Source organism: Delphinus delphis, chromosome 14 (assembly GCF_949987515.2).
Source record: "Delphinus delphis chromosome 14, mDelDel1.2, whole genome shotgun sequence".
In the NCBI taxonomy this organism is placed as follows: Eukaryota; Metazoa; Chordata; class Mammalia; order Artiodactyla; family Delphinidae; genus Delphinus; species Delphinus delphis.
In genome coordinates, this window is record NC_082696.1 from 48,723,414 (window position 1) to 48,743,618 (window position 20,205).

The 20,205-nt window shown below is 35.8% G+C and overlaps 2 protein-coding genes across 8 annotated transcripts in view; one reads left to right on the top strand and one right to left on the bottom strand.

The window, feature by feature from the left end:
• Positions 1 to 20,205, top strand: part of METTL24 (methyltransferase like 24) — a 173,100-nt gene that overhangs the window by 107,169 nt on the left and 45,726 nt on the right. For 2 of the 6 annotated variants that reach the window (XM_060030100.1, XM_060030102.1), the window contains exon 5: positions 1,826 to 11,081. In XM_060030100.1, the coding sequence (XP_059886083.1) occupies positions 1,826 to 2,140 (315 nt within the window). In that variant the 3' untranslated portion in view covers positions 2,141 to 11,081. Of the gene's footprint in view, positions 1 to 1,825; positions 11,082 to 19,307; positions 19,927 to 20,205 lie in introns of those variants that run through there. The other 4 variants (XM_060030105.1, XM_060030103.1, XM_060030104.1 and 1 more) reach the window with 4 other exon arrangements.
• The window catches only part of CDC40 (cell division cycle 40), a 54,843-nt gene continuing 46,132 nt past the window's right edge, over positions 11,495 to 20,205 (bottom strand). The window contains exons 13-15 of one of the 2 annotated variants that reach the window (XM_060030094.2): positions 17,013 to 17,089; positions 14,482 to 14,626; positions 11,495 to 13,481 (exon numbers count right to left, since the gene is read on the bottom strand). In XM_060030094.2, the coding sequence (XP_059886077.1) occupies positions 13,304 to 13,481; positions 14,482 to 14,626; positions 17,013 to 17,089 (400 nt within the window). In that variant the 3' untranslated portion in view covers positions 11,495 to 13,303. The remainder of the gene's footprint in view (positions 13,482 to 14,481; positions 14,627 to 17,012; positions 17,090 to 20,205) is intronic. The other variant, XM_069541358.1, reaches the window with a different exon arrangement.

Genomic DNA, 20,205 nt, shown 5'->3' on the forward strand with positions numbered 1-20,205 from the left:
GATTTTGGAAGCATTGAACAACAACAACAACAAAAAATCTGGTTTATGGATATCTAGCCTTTTCTAAGGCCTCCTGATATTCTTGGGGTTGTTACTATCACTCTTTCTCTGGTGGACCAGGAGGTACTATCCAAGGCAAGTGAGTGAAAGTCTCTCCTGCAGGGTCTCAGTATGCTGGGCAAAGGCCATTTTCTTGGATCAATTATATCTGAATTCTATGCATCTCCTCCAGTCAACTCTGAAATGACACAAGGAATTTTACCATTCACTGAGAGCCTCACATCTCAGCTGCAAATGAGAAGCTTGTCAAATAGACATGCACTGAGAGAAAGGAGAGGCTGGGGCAGGATTGGCCTTGGTTCTTATTCATCCTTCTGAAAAGTCAAAGATACTTCACTTTCATGGGTAGGATTTTGGTGACTTCAGTTAGCAGCTTCCTGAAGAGCTGTTTAGGGTTTTGCTGTCACCTCTTGGAACTATAGGCTTTGCTCTATTGCAGTGATTCCCTGCATGTTGATTATTCCCGTTTGTGTCTGAATGTGCCAGCCTTCCTCTGTGTGGTCAAATTATCCCCTTTAACTTCTCCCTCCATTTCTTGGCAGCAGAAAAGTCATTTTTACCAAATCCTTGCGTACCGATAGGGCTGTTTTGCTGAGATAATGTATGTGGAAAGTGATTCTTTAAGCTGGAAGGTGCTCTGCTTTCCAGTGTAAAATGGCGATGCTGATAACAATACTTGTACTCACTGACCCTTACTCCCGCTCCAATAGCACCTTATTTTCCAAACCAAAGCCTTTTAGGAACTCTGAGTTACCATTTTTCCTCTTGTGGTTTATGGGAATTCAACATCATGTCGTGGTTAAGAACATGGGCCATGTAGACAGACTCAGTTCAGAGTTCACCACTGTCTCTCAAGCTATGTGACTGAGGATGGATTAATCTCTGAGTCTGGTTTTCTCAGCTTTAAATAGGGATACACCGCTGTAGAATTGTTGAGAGGAGTAAATGAATATTGCGAGGTGAAGCACTTAGCATAGTGCCAGGAGCAAAGTAATTAGCTTTCATTGCTTTCTGGAAGTATTTGGTATTCTGCTATTCTAACGGATTTTGTGCAAAGTCAGCAGAAAGGAGCTGCTTCTCGTAGCTTGATTAATTGCAAAATCTCTCCCATCCTACTCTTCTTCCTATGTTCCATTTCACCTGGAATGTGAACGTGTATTCATTAAATGAACAGAGAATGGTTTTATTAGAAATTTTTTTAGAACACTGTACTGGTATATACTTTTTAAAGCAATCATGGAATAATGTTAATAATTTTCTTTTTCAAGTCCAGAATTCAGATACCTGAGAACTCTTTCCCTGGCTTCCAATCCTGATGAAGTTGGTGGGGGGGTAAGGTTTTTTGAGATGGTTCCTGTAGGCAGTGGCCCTTTGTCAGTCCCTCCCTGCAGGCTACCATTCTGCCAGGACATGGCTGGGTTCCTCTGAGCAGCATATAGGTTGCTGGGGAGAGGCTGTGGACATGGTGCTTCGTGATATACATGCTCCAGCATCTCCTTCTTGGACATCCATTCCCACTGGGCAGAGAGTAAGAAGGTCCATCATGATTTCTGACTGGTATTTCATTATTTGTGTATTAACATTTGGTGTGGTGTGAGGTTAGGAATTCATGTCGTAAGTGACCATTTGAAAAAGACTTCTAACTCTAAAATTTGAAAAATTCTGCTTTCTTGGAAGGTAGCTACACAGTGATGCTTCTGATATCAGTGGTATTTTTAACAATGTTTATTGACTCTGCTAATCTCATTTCATCATTTTGTTACAGATTGATGTTCTCAAAGCAGATCTGGAAAGCGCAGAATGGAAAGTTTTGGAAAATCTTATTCTGGAAGATGTCCTTGAACAAATTGGACAGCTCATCTTTGAGATCCATCTCCACTGGCCCGGGTTTGAGGTCAGTGGCAGTGACAGCAGTGTTGTGCGGTTCTGGTACAGCCTCCTCAAAGAGTTAGAACTACAGGATTTCAGGCTTTTTCACAGTTACAAAGATTTATCTAAACCTCAGCTATTCCTGAAGAAAGATATTTTCAATGCGAGTAGCTGTTATACTCTGAGTTGGGTGAATACAAGATGGAAATAGGATGCAGGAGCTCATCAACAACTCAAGGAAATATTTGCAGCATGGATCATGTCCATGATTCTAGTTATTCTGGTTTACTTGTCCAGTCTCCCACTAGCCTGTGACCTGCTTGAGGCAGGGATTGTGTTATTGCCTTTGTAGTACACGTAGCCTGGCATCTCGCACATGGTAGGGGAACAGTTAACACTTGCTGAGGGGATGGACACAGGAGTGCCACAGTAGTCAATCTCCATCTGCCCAAACCCAGGCTCTTTGCCTGTCTGCCTCTGACAGAGTGGGGATGCTTGTCCTCTTTCATTTCAGCTTGGAAGATAATCCCACACTTATCTCAGTTTTCCCTAAAATTAATTATGTATCTGTAATCCATGAATTTACCACCATGAAAAAGAAATTATTTCACATTTCTGTTTTTACTGGGTTGATGAGCTCCTTAAACGTGTAGCCTGCTGTTTAAAATAGGGCCTTTCATCTGATGTTAACTCACCTTTTCCTAGGATTTTCTTGTCCACTGTGTCAATAACATTCTTTACAGCCTTGTAGATTTCAATTATTCTTCCTCAGTTTTTGTTGAGGCCATGCTGTGACTTTATAAGAACCACTGATTCTGGTTTCTGGGAACTCAGACACACCAAATTCTGTAACTGAGTTTAAAAGACTAGAGTATCAAGTTATTCAACTCAGGATTCTTTTCATGCTCAGCCTTAAATCCCCTCTGTTCCTATGAAACTAAACACAAAGCAGAACTTGGGTGTCTTCAAACCTGATTTCTCAACCTCTGACTTGCCTATGGTGTCAAATCTTTTTTTTTTTTTTATTATCTCCAAGATTAAGTTTTTCCTTGCTGCCAGTTGGCATTCATTGTAAGCCTGTGGCCTGAGGGCCAGAGTCTCTCTCTTTCCCGGGACAGGTACAGTGTGTTTTGGTAATACCAATCCTTTTTTGTATATATTTTTTAATTAAGCAGATAATGCATGTTCTCAGTAGTTCAAACAATCTCTATCATTTCTATTTAGAGGATTAGACATTTCCCCCTACAAATGATTTTCAAAAATCCTATTTCAAATAAATTAATTAAATAGTATAAAAATAAATCAAATTATTATCTTATTATAAATTAAGTACATCTTCTGGTATTTTTTATATCCCAAGAGAGCAGGAATACATACACTGTTCATTTAAGGAATTTTGGGAGAGCATAAAATACTGATTACTACTAGACCTCGATTCCTTCTCCCCATCGTTTTACCTCCTTCCACCCTAGACATGCCCTGGGTTGCCTTTTTGCTTTTTGCAGTGGTTTGAAAATACCATTCCTCAGGTGAGAAACCAAAATACAATAGAGTTATATCATCTTACTAACTTGGGTTCAAAAGGGAATAAGACTTTCTGAATTAGTAGTGATGATTTTTTAAAATATAAATGAGGTTTTTTATATTAAAACTTATAGTACACTAATAAAAGTCATTGAAGTGAGAGGACCAGCTTGAATAACTTTGATTTGAAATAACAGTTTAGTTGCTTTCAATGTCCCTAGGTATTTCAAAAGTACAAAAAGTTTATCAAACTCAAAAGTGGTTTTTACTGTTAGTTTGCATGGTGTAGCCTCCAAAACAAAGTTAACTTCAGTCCTGTTTGGATTATATCACAGATTGTCTTTCATTTTTTAATAAAAATTTTATACACTAAAGTAAACACAGATCTTTTTATACATTAAAATTTTTAACCCTTCTTATATACCAAGGTATGAAGTATACTAATCCTAAGTATCCAGTGTGACTAGGTTTTAGATGTATTCACACTCATACCAAGATTTTTAACTCATGGGATTGAAGATTAATGGCATTACTGAAAGCCCCCTTTGTACAGGACAGGTTACCATTGATTCTGGATTGGTGGTGCAGAACATTGACTTCATCACCCTATATATATCTGAGCAAGAATGGAAGTACTGTTAAGAAAAAAATAAAGACAAACTCAAAATAAATCCCAAACACACCCACCCACACCCACCTACTAGGCAGCCTGTTCAATTGTTATTTGTACTTATTTTATGATATTTTTTCTAAGACTGTCCTTCATTCCCTTCATGGAGAGTTTGAAATTTGTGATGAATATTCTGACTGTTGCTATGGTTTCCCTGCCTCTAGAATTATTATGTTTATTGTGTGGGCCAGGGTTTTTTAACCTCAGCATTATTTCCATTTGGGGCTGGATAATTCTTTGTTGGGGGAGGGAGGGCCATTCTGTGCATTGTAGGATGTTTAGCAGCATCCCTGGCCCTCCCCCTAGGTGCCAGGAGCACCACAAAAACAACACAAACAAAATACAAAAAACAAACATACAAAATCAAGAGCTGCTATTCATTGAGAGCTTACTATGTGCCCAGTACTGTGCATAGATTATTCCTAATTCTCCAAACAGTCCTATAAGGAAGTGTAATTTTCCCAATTATACAGGTAAGGAAACTCTGAGAGGTTAAATACCTTATTCAGATTATTCAAATGGTGAAGTAGGAATCCATATCTCAGACTGCCAGATCCCAAAGCCCATGCAGGGCCCCTCCTCCGTCTGCTTCAATAGCCTTTGACAAACGTAAGGACATATTTTTGCCTCCCGATTAGTAAATGGGAAGAAAAGCCTACAAATTTACTAATACCAGACCTGCAAATCTGTTAGAGTTGGGATCATTTTTATAGCATGCAGGTTTAATTTAAACAGTCTACTTAATTAAAATGTGCCCACCAAATGGAGGCTTACTGAAAAAATATGGGGTCCCAACAGTTTCTCTGGTTGCCAGGAAAGATCTTGCAAGTCCTGGAAATGACCCTTGGCCCTCATTGGTCCCAATATGCCGCACTTTGCTCCTAGATTTTAGGGAAGGCCCAGTCACTTGGAAGTGTAGTGTAAGTTTCCTTTGTTTCAAACTCGCCTTTGACCTGCAGATATATGAGCTCAGATGTGAATATCTGTGACATACATCTCTTAATTAACTCCTACCAGAGCAGTGCTCATAAATGAATCTGAAGATAGAAATTTAATAATGCTCTTCTCAGATGATTTTAAAAACTGTTCCTTTTTGGATGAAAGACATATGAGGATGTAAGAGATTCAGAGGTCAACCTTTTAGCACAAAAGGTTGTGCTAAATCACGATTTGAGATTAAAGTCAAAGAAAAGCAGTTTTCCCATTCTCCCTTTTCTTAGAGTGATTGTATTTGACACAGTTATAATAGGTTATCATATAAATATTTGTAACTATTTGACATAGTTCAAATGAAGTGAGCCAGGAAGAGATAAACAAACTTATGTTAGAATTGACTGAAGGTCCGCTAGTATTTACATCAGGGTGGAACAAAAGCAAATTCATGAATTTACAGTGTTTAGTCCAAATCAGTTATTCATGTAAGCATTTCTGCTTTGACTATAAGATTTTAGTATATAGTAAATACAGTACAAGATTTGCATTTCCTAAGTGTTACATGTTTGGATTTTGCAAAGCTTGAATTAATACCAGGGAGCCGGCCTCGTTGTCATATTTCTCCAGATGAAAAATGAAGGCCTCATTTAAACAGATTATTCTACTTGACTATACAATGGTAGGTACCTACAAGCTCAATTACATAATATAATTCTCTTCTTTTGGAGATAAACTTATTTTGCCTTTTAAGCAATAACATAATTCTTTTTTGTACTAGCCAATTGCTGGTTCTTTGTGAATTCAGTGCATTTAATTGTATGCTAAAATATGTTCCTTTTTCTTACATTTAAAGAGGTATTTGAACTTTACTTATCACATGAAATCGTAATCCAAAGATTCAGGATATTCTTAAACTGCTTAAATTTAGAAATTCTATAATTTTATTGTATTTCTGTCCTTAAGAAAAGTAAATCAAGCAAGCTTAATATTGTCACACTTTATATTTAGCGCTGTATGGAGAAATGCTAGTCCCCAACACTTGTTAAAACTAATTGCTGTGTAAAACTAGCAGTTTATATTCTCATATAAAATATTATAAGTTTTTCTTAGTGATTGGTTTTATGCAATAAGATTGTCTGAAGTAATAAGGGTTTTTTTTCCTGTTAAGTTTGGATTCTAATCTAGACTATTTTAATATAGAAACTCAGTATATATAGGACAGATATGCAATCAGTGTGTACCAGGGAGCAGAGTTGGTGAATAACTGTGGTCCTCAGTCCTCCAGAGGTTCTCCTCCACTGCATTGCCTCCCACAAGACCCCCAGACCGCCCTAAGATCAAGCAATTAATGCACAGCACAATAGGCATCCTCCAGGACCCTGCACCATCCCTGTGTTTAGGTTCTATTCTAACTGCTCTATGTCATGCGTTACCGGTCATTGGATATTTTGACATCGCCCCTAGGTGGGTATATATAATAACCAAAAGTCCAAGTGGGTTCCATAACATTATTGAGAAACCACAATTATGTATCAATAAAAATAAGCCATTAGTTATCTGTACAAGAAAGTATTACTTCTCAAGGATTGGTGTCAGATCGAACATCGTTTTCTCAGGGACTCCCATATTGAAGGCCCCCAGCTATGTCTCCTTACAATGTCTTCTATTCTCCCCCGCTTCACACTCCTTTTACTTTAATGGATCTGCTTGTGTAATGGCTTTCCCAGCAGACTGTAAGCTCCATGAGGGTAAACACCATGTCAGTATTCCCAGTGCCTACCATGGAGCCTGCTAGGTCAAAGGTGCTCAATAAATATTGTTGAATATGAATATAAAGAAAGCTATTTCACAAAGGATTTTTCAGTGAAATTATTTCATCATCATTTGTTATTGACTTTTTTTCTGGTATTAAAAATGTCTTTGGAATTTAGATGGACCAATATTTCTCATTTTGGTTAATTTAATTTTAGGCACAATTTGTCCTTTTCTTGACATGGTTGTTTATTGCACTGCTTGCAATAGTCCTCATTCCTGATTAAAGGATGCTAACCTGAAGATCTTTCTTGACCTCAGGGACTTGAGAGCTATATAATAATTGAATCGAATAAATACAATAATAATTAAAGGCTCAAGTATTGGTAGAAGGTACCCTAGGATATAAAACCTCAATCTTCCTTTCTCATTCCTCATTGTCCTTTTTTTTTTTTTTAACCAATTCCCAGAAAACACACTTTAGAGTCAGTGTATTTGGTCACAACTCACAGTAGCATGGAGAATATTTTTCAGTTTATGAGAGAAAGAAGGTATGATGTAAAGGACAGGGGCTGGTATTTCTACAAAAATGATTAAAATCACATTGTTTTTCTAGGACAAAAAAATTTAAGGTAGTTGTTCAAAGAGTACAAACAAGGTGAGAGAGGGTATTATGTTCTCCAGAATATTTGAAGTCTGACCAAGAAAAGTCCTTTCGGGCAGTTATCATTAGGTCTAACTCTCAAGGAAGAGGCTATGAGAATCTCTTTAGCTATAGGTTCTGTTTTACTAAAAGATGAAATAAATACAGTGTTTAAAACTACCTCAGTGAAAGCAAGCTGGAAGCCACAAAGATTACAACACAAATCTTGACAGTTTTAAAAATACACACTTAAGTGGCAGTATGTAGAAGAGAAAGGATAGCAGGATGAAGGGAGAAAGATTCTGACCCTGCTGCTAACCAGCTGCGTGATACCAAGCAATTCATCACCCTCATCGGCCTATTTTCTTATCTTAGGTTGGAATATTTGATTTCTAAGGTTTCTTCTAGCTTGAAAATCTCATTATTCTAGCATTTTATAATTAGAGAAGGCTTAGACAGTGGTTAGGTAATTTCTTGATTTGTGTGCTATAAAGTCTTAGGATAAATTCAGGAGAATCCAAATGATATGTTTATTCAGAAGACAAGCCCCAGATAAAAGATGAATCCATTATGATGCCCCTCCAGTCATCGAGTGAAGTGCCCTTAGGTAAAGTACCTTTTTAGGATAACACACTTAAACTCACAAGGTTCTAAAAATCAGAATGTTTCAGACTGCACTTGTTTACACTTCAGTGTTTTTAGACTATCCTAACAAAGTGGCAATATCCAAAGATACTAGATTAAGTATTTATCTTTATGGTGATCCTCTGTATGTATATGTGTGAATATGTATGTATGCATTTATCTATGTATGTATGTCTATGTGTTTATGTACATATATGAATGCCCAAGAAAGAAAAATCTTCAGGCACAGAAAGCCCGGGGGACCCTAGAACCAGAGAGGTAGAGCAGGAATCTACACTGCAGTGGTCCTAGTTCGGTATACTAGTGATGGCCAGTGGCCTAGAGCATTAGAGATAAGGCCTGCTATGTTGGGGGAAAGGATTGGAACTGAGTGAGATACTTGAGGCAGTGGGACCCTTGGAGGGCTACAATCTCGATGGAAGAGGGTTCTAAAAACTACCCCTATCCCCCTTCCTCCGAGCACAAGGAAGTCTACCCTTGCTATAGCTCTGGAGAAAATCAAATTTTCTCATGAGAATTTGAAAACTTCAGCCTGTTTAAAGAGTTGAATCCATAATCACGTGGTTAAGAAATCCATAAGCTGAAAAATTTAGATATAAAACTGGTTCTAGGGGGTGATGTCTCAGGGGTACATGGCAGAAGCAAATGTAAAACCACTCAAAGGGACTCTTCAACTTGGACTACAAAGTATTTCTTCCAAAAAACAAGACCCACGTAAGATGAACTCCTAATAAAAAATTACAACTGACAAGGAAATGGCCCACCATGAGATAGAGTTAACAGACACATCAAACACTGGGATTTTCAGTCCAAGAATTTGCGATAACAGAATAACAATCTTAAAGAAAGTATAAATTATTTGATGTGATTAAAGGCATAAAAAACTATATAGAAACCATAAAAAATAAGACATATGAAGAACAGGTAGATATAAAAAAGTACAAATAGACCTACCACAAAGGAAAAATAGTCACTGGAATGAGTTTAATGAATTAAACAGCAGATTAGACACAGCTGAAGAGGCTGTAAAAGTGAACTGGAAGATAAACCTGAGGAAACTGTCCAAAATGTAGTACAGGAAAATATGAACATTTATATTGTTTAAATAAGACATCTTACGAGTAGTTTGAACCTTAAAATGTCTTTCAGAAGATGAAGCAGTAAAGCTGGGTATTTGAGCCACTGTGTGTAAAAAGTGGTACTAGAATTGTATGGACAGTATGGTAACCAGCAGTCACATGTTGCTACTGAGCATCTAGCATGTGGCTAGTATGACTGAGGAGATGAATTTTAAATTCTATTTACTTTTAATTAAGTTAAAAACTTATACTTGATTCAATTATTAGAAAACTCTTAGTAGGTCTGCTTGGAACAACTTAGGCGTGTAAATCTACTTCGTGTGAAACAGATAAAATATTTGATGAAAATTTAGTGTCTGCATTGAGATGTGCTGTTAAGCGTAAAATATACACCAGATCTTAGTATGAGAAAAGTAAAATATTAATTTTAAAAATAATTGAATGTTGAAAGAATATTTTGGATCATATATTATTTATACTAATATCCCCTTTTTAATGTGGCCATTAGAAAATTAAAAATTATGTATATGGCTCATGTATTTCTATTAGTGCTATACTAGAACACATACTTAAATACAAAATGTTTGAGATTTGAGTTAGTCCCTCAGATCTCAAAAATGCTGAAGGTTGGAGAGTAGGATGTGGGGAGCTAAAAAATCATCTGAAGACAGTTATTGCAGTTACAGGAAGCTGTAAAAGCAAAGGAGTTATCACTTTGTCACTAAAAATAAAGCCACTCTAAGGACTCTGGCTGCAAGTTGTGACTTAAGTTTCAGATAAAATTTCAGTGTTTAGATTGAGAAAATTGTTTCTACAATTATTAAAGTGACTTTGAACAGGGAAGGTGTACATATAAACATGTAAAATGTATATCATATTCACATACATACATGCATATAAATACATGCACACACATACACACACGTGTATATATTTTTGGTTAGCTACATTTCTCTGAGTTTACACACTCTAAACAGTGTAGTTTCTGAAATCCTCAAGATAAACTCAGACTCCGCTAATTCTCATTCTTAGTGTGCATATCATCTGGGGAACTTACTATAGTAAGTGCTGACTTTGAACCAGGGAATGAATATATAGTATTTGTAAAATTGCAGTCTTTTGCTAGTTCATTCACTTTATTTACCCACTGATCAAATAAATATTTGATAACATAAATTTTGAACCAGCTGCTAAGATGGAATCTTCTTTCCTCTGGATCTTCTCTTCTCCTTCTTAGGTCCCTTAGTAATTGCCTTGTTTACACTGTATTTCATCAGTTATTTCATGATCCATTAAGAAAGAATGCCGCCAATTAAACTATGGCACATCATTGATTTTAAGACATAGCCCTATTTCAGAGATGTTAAAAATGTGAAAAACCTGCATCTTTGATGAAATATAGCATCAATGTTCCCTAGGTCTCACTTTGAGACCCAAAGTTAATACTGCTGATGGATATTTTGGCCTGGATGGCACTTCACACTTCCCTTCTCCATACCTGAATTCATTATGGTTTCCTCAACCAACCACTACTTTCTTCTGAATTCTGTATCTCAGTAAGTGACACCATCTCCAGGTGGTTCTCAGTCTACACTCTGAGAAACAGTATTCTTCAAGTAGAGTCTCTATAATTGTTGCTAGTGTTGCAATTCTTACAGCTACCATCCAAGGGTTTGCTATTTCATTGTCCATGTTTTCTTCCAGGTAATTAATAAACATGCTGAGGACATGAACCAGCCTCACAATGTATCCTCAAAAATCACTCTATACTGTTCTACTTAGAGAAGTGCCTGTTTGAGGCTACGCCCTGTTCCTTATCTTAAAACGGGCTCCCTATTTAGGACAACATATTCTCAGCCTGTGCTTCAGTATTGAAATATTCATTAAACCTTCACTAAAGCATCACTTTTATTCTAACTTTTAGGAAGGAAATCTGTCCTGGGTGTGACAAAAGGGTTGCGGTGAGGAAAAGGAGCCAGATGGTAACCACTTAATTCCAGTCACAACATAATCTGTAAACTTTCTTATGCTGGAAAAGAACCCCACTCATTTGTATCCTCTAAAATGGATGCAATCATGATTCAGTGGCACCAAGTGGATAAATATGGACTGTGTTAAACTTAATCTATGTGCTCTGAGGACACTGCCCTGTATTTTTGTCATTTATTTAGAATAAACCCATTAATATACTATACTCACCTTTAAAGCATCATTTCTCCCCAGAAAATCAAAATGACCCATTTAAAATATGCAAATGGTTTAACGTGGTGTCTCAGAGTTAAGACTTAAAAGGAGACTAAGAACGAAAATTTTGATAACACTTTCTACAAAAGTGCTTTATTTAAAAATACAGTCTTTTAAAAAAAAGCGACAACTTTTATATACAGTTCCTTAGTTTAGAAACAGTTAAAAACACAATAAAGTAAACCCATATTTTGAAATTATGATTTGTAACATACACAATACTGGTGCTGAACAAGATAGTTCAAATGTATGATTAACTTTTTGTCCCATCATATTTCAGTAATTCACATTTGTTAAAACCAGTGGTTGGGACTAAAGAAAAGCTCCTGTCTGAATTTTTTCCTCTCCAGGAAATGGTAGGCACCCTTCCCAGCAGATAAAGAAATAGAAATCACAGCAGCCAGGCAGTGTATTCTTATTTCTTTGAGTGCCTGTGTGTCCAAAAATACATCTCTACCACTTTTATTCTCTTTTTCTATTTTCTTCTTTGAAATTTATTTATATGTGGCTATAGCACCTGGTCATCTATACCAGGTCTTTTTAAATTTAATGTTTAAAAATGGAAGTTCTAAGGGTATGGAGCATGAACTGCTCTTGATAGCACAGGACTCAGAGCTAATAATGATGTTCCTAGGATATCAACACTCAACATGATTCTGGTCTCCAAGTCAGCACTCTGAGCAGCTATGAACCAATCTTTTACAGCATGGTATTGAAATATTTCACACTACATTCAAACATCTAACATAGATTTGTAAAAAAACAGGAGAAATGTCTTGTCAAACTAAAGTGCTCTTGGTTACTATATTTAAGAGGCTATCTTGATTTCACAATCTGAAGTTGAAAAAAAATTTTTTTAACCAATCACAGTCCCTGCTTCTCAAACTGGGAAACCTAGCCATCTTTCTGGAGTGTCAATTTTACCCAAAGATTTGGAAAGAAGTTTAAAATTTTTCTAATCTTAAAAAGTTTTATTGAATATATTCATAAGAAGAATCAGATTAATTTTAATAGATAAAACATACAGCTTCAAAGAAATTACAAGTTGACATTTTGAACTATGTCCTCACATCCAATCTCCTATGAGGAGTATTTCAGTAGTAACAACAGTGAAGAGGTGAGTGACCTAGGAGACCCTGATTTTTGAAAGTGTAGCCAGGTCTTTATTGGACAGTAAATACAAATACAGTTCAAAGTCTTGATTCATCCTCTTAAGTTCCATCTTCAAAAATAATGTAATTCTCTAATTATATACAATCCTGTCTATACTGATCAGGAAGAAAGTCAAGGAAAGAACTCTGGACTGATTTTTATTTTACACTGTTTAATAATTAGAGGAATGCTGCAGTCAGAGAAGATTGCTGGCTTACAACTAAACAGACACAACATATGTCATAAAAAATAGTGGAACTCGTGAATCCGAAAGATTAGAACTTGACCCACTGAAAATAATGGGAACAGTAACTGTGGGTGGTTTTATCCTTCTTTCAGATTCACATTAAATTATACCATCCCTGTTCTTCCCTTTTTGTTGAAGAGGTAATCCACTAGGGATTCCTTCTTAGCTCTAAAGGGATCCTTTCAGTACGTCATGGGAGTAAACCCAAACTGCCTGCCAAAAATAACTACTTGTCAAATATAAAGTTAATGGTCATTCTCTGTATAAATAACATCTATAAAGAACAAAATGAAGTTGCCAATGAAATTATACGAGCCAAATTTACAAAGTTTTTTTCTTTTAAAACAATGGTTCAACTTCATAAGGCCACGTAAGAAAATCATAATCTGTAAATCAAGTTGTCATTTAACACATTTAATAATTAAATATAGTTAAATATGATACTGGATCAAAAATGATCCCAGATAGTATAAGGATTAATCCCATTAATCCCACAATTTAATGAGACCATCCCAACCACAAGTTATGACTTTAGATGTTTCATGAGGATGCCACACTGCACCTATACACACTTTATCATGAGCTTTGAATCTACTGTAGAGTTTTGTGGTCTTCCAGTCCCAGATGTTTAATTTTCCATTTCCATCTCCTGAAATCACATAGCTATAATGAGAAGAAAAATAAATTCAAATGATTCAAACACCTTCAACTGGTAAAGTGGGTGAGGAACAGAGAAATAATTTATCTTTTCACCTTAACGTAAGAAAATCACTGTGATTATATAATACTTAGAATAATAAGGTAGAGTATAAAGCAGTCTATAATTTAAACTTCTATCAGAAAACCTCCCCACTGAGTGAGCAATCTAAGAGTGAAAAATTATTTTTAACTTGGAAGATTGGGAGAGCCAGGGGCCACAGTGAATGCGGTATCACAATCACTCTCTAGACAGTCAGAAACAGTGTAAGGGAACCAATTTCATACAGAGCCAGCAAACACATGTAGACCCATTCAACTATAGTGGACTCTACCACCTTCGTAATTATTTTTGGCTCCAACAGCTTCTGAATATATACAAGATTCACTCAGAGGTAGGAGTCTAAATCCCAATTACCAGGCTAAACATACAAGTTTATAGGGATTTCTAAATTAGTGATACCCATACATTTTAGCTTAACAATAGGGGAATGAATGCAGAGTTTCACTCTTAGGAAGGCTATAGGCTTCAGAAATCTAGTGTGACCAGAAGATGGATTTGAGGTTTCAGCACAGAAGAGCTGTAGTGAAACTGTTAACTTCAACCCTGCAATACAGGATTAATTCTTCTGGTGCTCATTCAATCACAGCAATATAGAGATTACAGTCCTTCCAGCCTTGCTTAGAAACGCAGAAAGAAAGTAGGACATAGCCTATAAAGACAGGGATTCATTATGTGGTTAAAGGGCACAGAACTAAACAATATAAAGAGACAGACTAAAGAACTTAAAAAAAAGCCAAATGTAGCTGTCTTAATTTGTTCTTGCCTTTTATCTGGCACTTTGACAATCTGAACAATTCTCATGCAATTACATATATAAAAGTGATTTGTACAGTGTTATTTGTACAGCAGTAGTTTATATGATTATATATGAATATAGGAATACATGAGAAGGTTTAAACTTACCTCATGTCTGGTGAAAAGTCTACCTGACAAGCATAGCCTGCTACCATATGGCCCTTAAAAATTTTTTTCTTATTTAATCTAAATCTGTTCTGTGCTCCAAAAATTAAGATTTGGTTGTCCATTGATTGGCACGCTAGCCATTTCCCTGTAAATTCAATAAATGAGACATTTTAGAGGAAGACTGAAAATTTTAAAAAGACTTTATTTAAATATGTTCAATCATTAATATTATTTTATTCCCAACTACTTCATAATAGTAGGAAAATTAATTTACCATACCACCTGTAAAGTGTTACAAATTTGTTGCTGGTGAGAGGTATTTATATATAAAGTAATGGATTTTGCTCATACAATCTTATATCATTTAGCACTTTTCCTATAAAAGCTTTTTTGTTTGTTTAAATTAGGATATACAAAAACTCTGAGTTTAGCATTAATAAAACTAAATTTTATGAAATGAAATTAATTTGTAGTAAGTATAAACAATAGAACCATGGAGAGAAAGAGACTTATTTATGTTAATTATGGAAAGAGGAAGGATAAACTCCAGGTGAGAAAACCTAGGATTATTAAATAAAACTGTATAAAGAAAGATATGACTAAAAAAATTCTAGTAACTGTTGTTGTGGGCCACACTTGTTTTTAAAAAATTTTTTTATTGAAGTATAGTTGATTTACAATGTTGTGTTTAATTTCTGTTGTATAGCAAAGTGACTCAGTTATACAGATATATATTCTTTTTATATTCTTTTCTATTCTGGTTTATCACAGGATATTGAATATAGTTCCCAGTGCTATACAGTAGGACCTTGTTTATCCATTTTGTATATAATAGTTTGCATCTGCTCATCCCAGATTCCCAGTTCCCCCTCCCCACCTCCCCTCCCCCCCACCTCCCCTCTCTCCTCCCCTGGCCACCACAAGTCTGTTCTCTGTGTTAAGTCTTTCTGTTTCATAGATATGTTCATTTGTGTTGTATTTTAGATTCCACATATAAGTGAAATCATACGGTGTTTGTCTTTCTCTTTCTGGCTTACTCCACTTAGTATGATAATCTCTAGGTCCATCCATTGTGCTGTAAATGGCATTATTTCATTCTTTTTTATGGCTGAGTAGTATTCCATTGTATATATGTACCACATCTTCTTTATCCATTCATCTGTCAGTGGACATTTAGGTTGTTTCCATGTCTTGGCTATTGTAAATAGTGCTGCTATGAACTAAGGTGCATGTATCTTTTCGAATTATAGTTTTCTCTGGTTAAATGCCCAGGAATGGGATTGCTGAATCATATGGCAACTCTATTTTTAGTTTTTTGAGGAACCTCCATACTGTTTTCCTTAGTGGCTACACCAATTTACACAGTATAAGAGGGTTCCCTTTTCTCCACACCCTCTCTAGCATTTATTATTTGTAGACTTTTTAAAGACAGCCATTCTGACTGGTGTGAGGTGGTACCTCATTGTAGTTTTGGTTTGCATTTCTCTAATTAGCAATGATGAGCATCTTTTCATGTGCCTACTGGCCATCTGTATGTCTTCTTTGGATAAATGTCTATTTAGGTCTTCTGCCCATTTTTCAATTTGGGCCACCTTGCTTTTATCTACCCAGGATCCACCAAAGCCACTAGAGTCTTAACTGCAGTATCTTTACATCCTATATATTTGTAAACATGATTAACTAAGGGATGACTCTAACAGTGCTCACAGTCTGACTGGGTAAATGGCCTTGTTCAAGATGGGCACAGTATTTGTAATGGATGGTTTAAAAATACACTATATGAAATTCAGGTGCACAGTGACAAATGTGACTGTATACAATATAGTGATTATCAGAACAGCACCCAGTGAGGTTGCTCTTCTCATAAAAATCATAGGGCATTTGACAAATATCACTGATTTGCCTGTGGCAGATGCCCCGACTAGAAAAGCAAACTCTTTCTTGTCCCCTCTTCCTCGCTCTATACTCACAGTAGCTACTGAGTTCACAATGCTGCCCAAATATCGGATCCTCCACTTTAATATCGTCATGTAGAATTATATCAGTATATCTGTAGTACTTGTACTTAAAAGGCAATGAATTATTAAATAGAAAATGGTATTAGACTTATCTTTTTAATTTTTGCCTGAAAAAATCTTTTACAGTAAATTGCTAAGGTGTTCTCTATGAGGAACCAGAACAAAATTTCCTATTCTCTGAAAGAAAAAGAGCTCACAATAAATCACTGAGCTGTTGAACATGATTCTGTTGGAAGGATAATTACATATAAAAAAACAAATCCTGATTCTCAGATAGAAATCCTTAGATGCTCGGGCAATGTTAGTTGCAAATCATCATTTCTTTTATATTTACCTTTTAAAAATAACAAGAGAATGGGTGAGGTGACTCACACATGAAAACCAGTGATTATTTCTAATATTGAAAAGATTTCCTTATATAAGTATGGCACTGTGACAGACTTCCCCTAGGAGGGAATGGCCAAGGCTCTTTTGAAAACAGAGCTCATTTAAAAACACTATCTACTAACTTACCATTTGGAGACAAAGTCACTGCAGGCATTGAGTGCATGCTGGGTTCTGCTATATACTTGAAATCCACAGGGATATCCCTAAAAATTAAAAATAGCATATCAGAATAGTAATTTCTAAAAGTACTTTTAGAATAATAATCTCTGAAACAAAAGAGATGCTCTTGAAATTATATATTTAATAAACCTTTCATGAAACTTCCTGGAAGAAGGAAAACCACAAAATGACATTCTATTGATTATTATAAAGCTTTTACTTTACAAATGACTTTCCATGATAATTACAAGTGTCAGTGATTTAGTTTTCTATCTCTATTTGATTTAAACTTTGGCCTTTATGTTTAAAAAAAATCTGTTACTATAAGTTCTTTAATAATGAACTCATCTAAAAATGTACCACGGTAGGCAGAAGCAAGATGTCTGAGCAAGCCTACAGGGAAATATTCTTATTTTACCTGCCAGTCAACCATAACTTGTTACTCTGCAAGCAGGTGAGAGTGCTAAAGAGCTTTCAGCAATGCAAGCAGATAGATGTTAGGCAAAGATGTACAGGGATCTGCAAGCAGGTCGAGCCCATCCAGATGGGTAAGGGATGGGTAAGGTAGATTAAGTGCTTGGTACCTGGACATCTTCTGTTTTTCAGCTTATTTGTAAAGTATTCCAAATGTGTACAGTGTAGGAGAAAAAGCATTAAAATTTTTTTCTTGTGAGTGATACAAAAGATAAAACAAAAACAACAAAAATCCAAAACTAGTCACCTAAATCTAGACCTATCCAAAATTCTAAGTGTCTTTTCATTTTTAATATTCTCCATGATAAAAAAATTCTTTACTAATTCTGAAGGATTTTGGTCCTTCAGAGACCATGAGACATCAGAATTGTTTTTTATAGAGTAATGTGTGGGAAATGTAATCTGATGAATAATACAGACTATAAAGCACCAATTTCAATGTCAAACCATGGTTCAAGTTCAAAGACTTTGATTAATTAGAACAATAATAATAATTTGCCTTTTAAGTAAGCATCTTCTCTAACCATCTCTCTATCAACCCGGAAGAAGAAGCAAATGATTGGAAAAAACTCTATCAGAGTCTTGGTTGGAGGAAAACATTTTCAGGTATAACCTGAAGAACAGTATCATTTATCAAATCTCCAACCCTTTAATAGCTCTAAGTTACCAGTGAGAACTGACATTCAGAATGAATGACCCAAATGTATTGAGAAGAGCCTCAACCTTAAAAAGGTTCAACTACTTTTCCCTTCTCATTATTAGTGGCTGATAATTTTATAACATGAATTAAAAAATAAGAGCATTTTCTAAATTAAGTTAATGATAGTTCAGGTTCATATCAATCAATGGTTTACTAAAATTTAAACAGATCCCTTACTTCAAAGACTCTTGGTGCAATGAGCTCTATAACATGAAAAGAATCTGAACACCTGTGAACTTCATAATTGCTAGTAAAAATGCTAGGCATAGTTCTATTTAATAAACATAATACTATATTCTAATTAGAAATTGTAAATCAGTATAATAAGCTAGTAACTTATGTTACAAATAATCTTCAGTCTGGAAATGAGATCATCAAAAAAACAAAACCTAACAAAAACCTATGAAATTTTAAAAATAAAAGAGACATTTGTGCCAACCACTGTAAAATTTTCTTTTAAAAACATTTTAAGAAAAATAAATGCCTTTGGGAGAAAACATGCCTATAATATCTCATGAATTTAGAATTTAGGCAATTAGGATACCACAGGATGCTCAATATCTAATTACAATCTCCTGTTCTTCTTTAAAACTGTATAATAGTCTTAGTTTGTATAGTATTGTTTAAGAAAACCAAGGTTCCTTTGGGTGAACCTGGAGGGTAGGTGTTATGCTAAGTGGAATAAGTCAGACAAATACTGCATGGTATCACTTATTTGTGCAGTCTTAAAAAAAAAAAAGTCAAATTCATAACAATAGAGAGTGGAATAGTGGCTGCCAGGGGCTGGGTGGAGGGGTGGGCAGGGAATTAGGCAAAGCTAGTAAAAGGGTACAAACTTTTATCTGTAAGATTAATAAGGTCTGAGGTTCTAGTGTATACACCATGGTGGCTATAGTTGGTAATACTGTATTGCATAATTGAAATTTGCTAGGAGAGTAGAACGTAAGTGTTCTTACCAAACAAAAAAGTAAATATGTGAGGTGATGGATATATTAATTAAGGGTTAATGAATTATTTCACACCGTATACGTATATCAAATAATTATGTTGTACACTTTAAATACATTACAATTTTATTTATATCTCAGTTTTAATTATACCTCAATAAAACTGGGGAGAAAAAAAGGAAAAGAAAAATCTTTGGAGTGGCTTCCCTGGTGGCACAGTGGTTAAGAATCTGCCTGCCAATGCAGGGGACACGGGTTCAAGCCCTGGTCTGGGGAGATCCCACTTGCTGCGGAGCAACTAAGCCCGTATGGCACAACTACTGAGCCTGCGCTCTAGAGCCTGCGAGCCACAACTACTGAGCCTGCATGCCACAACTACTGAAGCCCGCGTGCCTACAGCCCATGCTCCATAACAAAAGAAGCCACCGCGATGAGAAGCCCGCGCACCACAACAAAGGGTAGCCCCCGCTCGTCGCAAGTAGAGAAAGCCTGCGCGCAGCAACGAAGACCCAACACAGCCAAAAATAAATAAATTAAATAAGTAAATTTATAAAAAAAAACAAAAAAATCTTTGGAATCAGTTTGATCTGAGTTTGAATTCTGGCTCTTTCGTTTCTCGTGGAACCTTGGGCAAATTACTTAATCTATCTCAGTTTCCTTATCTATAAAACAGGAATAGGAAATACACCTATCTCGTAAGATTACTTGCCCATTAAATGAAATAGTTCATGTAAAATGCTTAGTGTGCCTGGGACATAGAAAGAGCTCAATAAATGTAACATCATTAATAATCATGACAATGAGTTCCTTAGATATTCAGTGCATACTACATGCCAGGCAATGTGCTGGTGTTGAAGACAGATGGAGAATTTGACTGACACAGTTCTTTCTCTCATGATTAAGAACTCGTCAGGATGCAACACTGTAAATCAACTATACTTCAAAAAAAATTAAAAATAAAAAAAGAACTCAGCAGGGAAGAGAATAAATAAGCAAGAACTAAAAAGCTGTGAGAAGCAAAGGGTTGTCTGTGGGATAA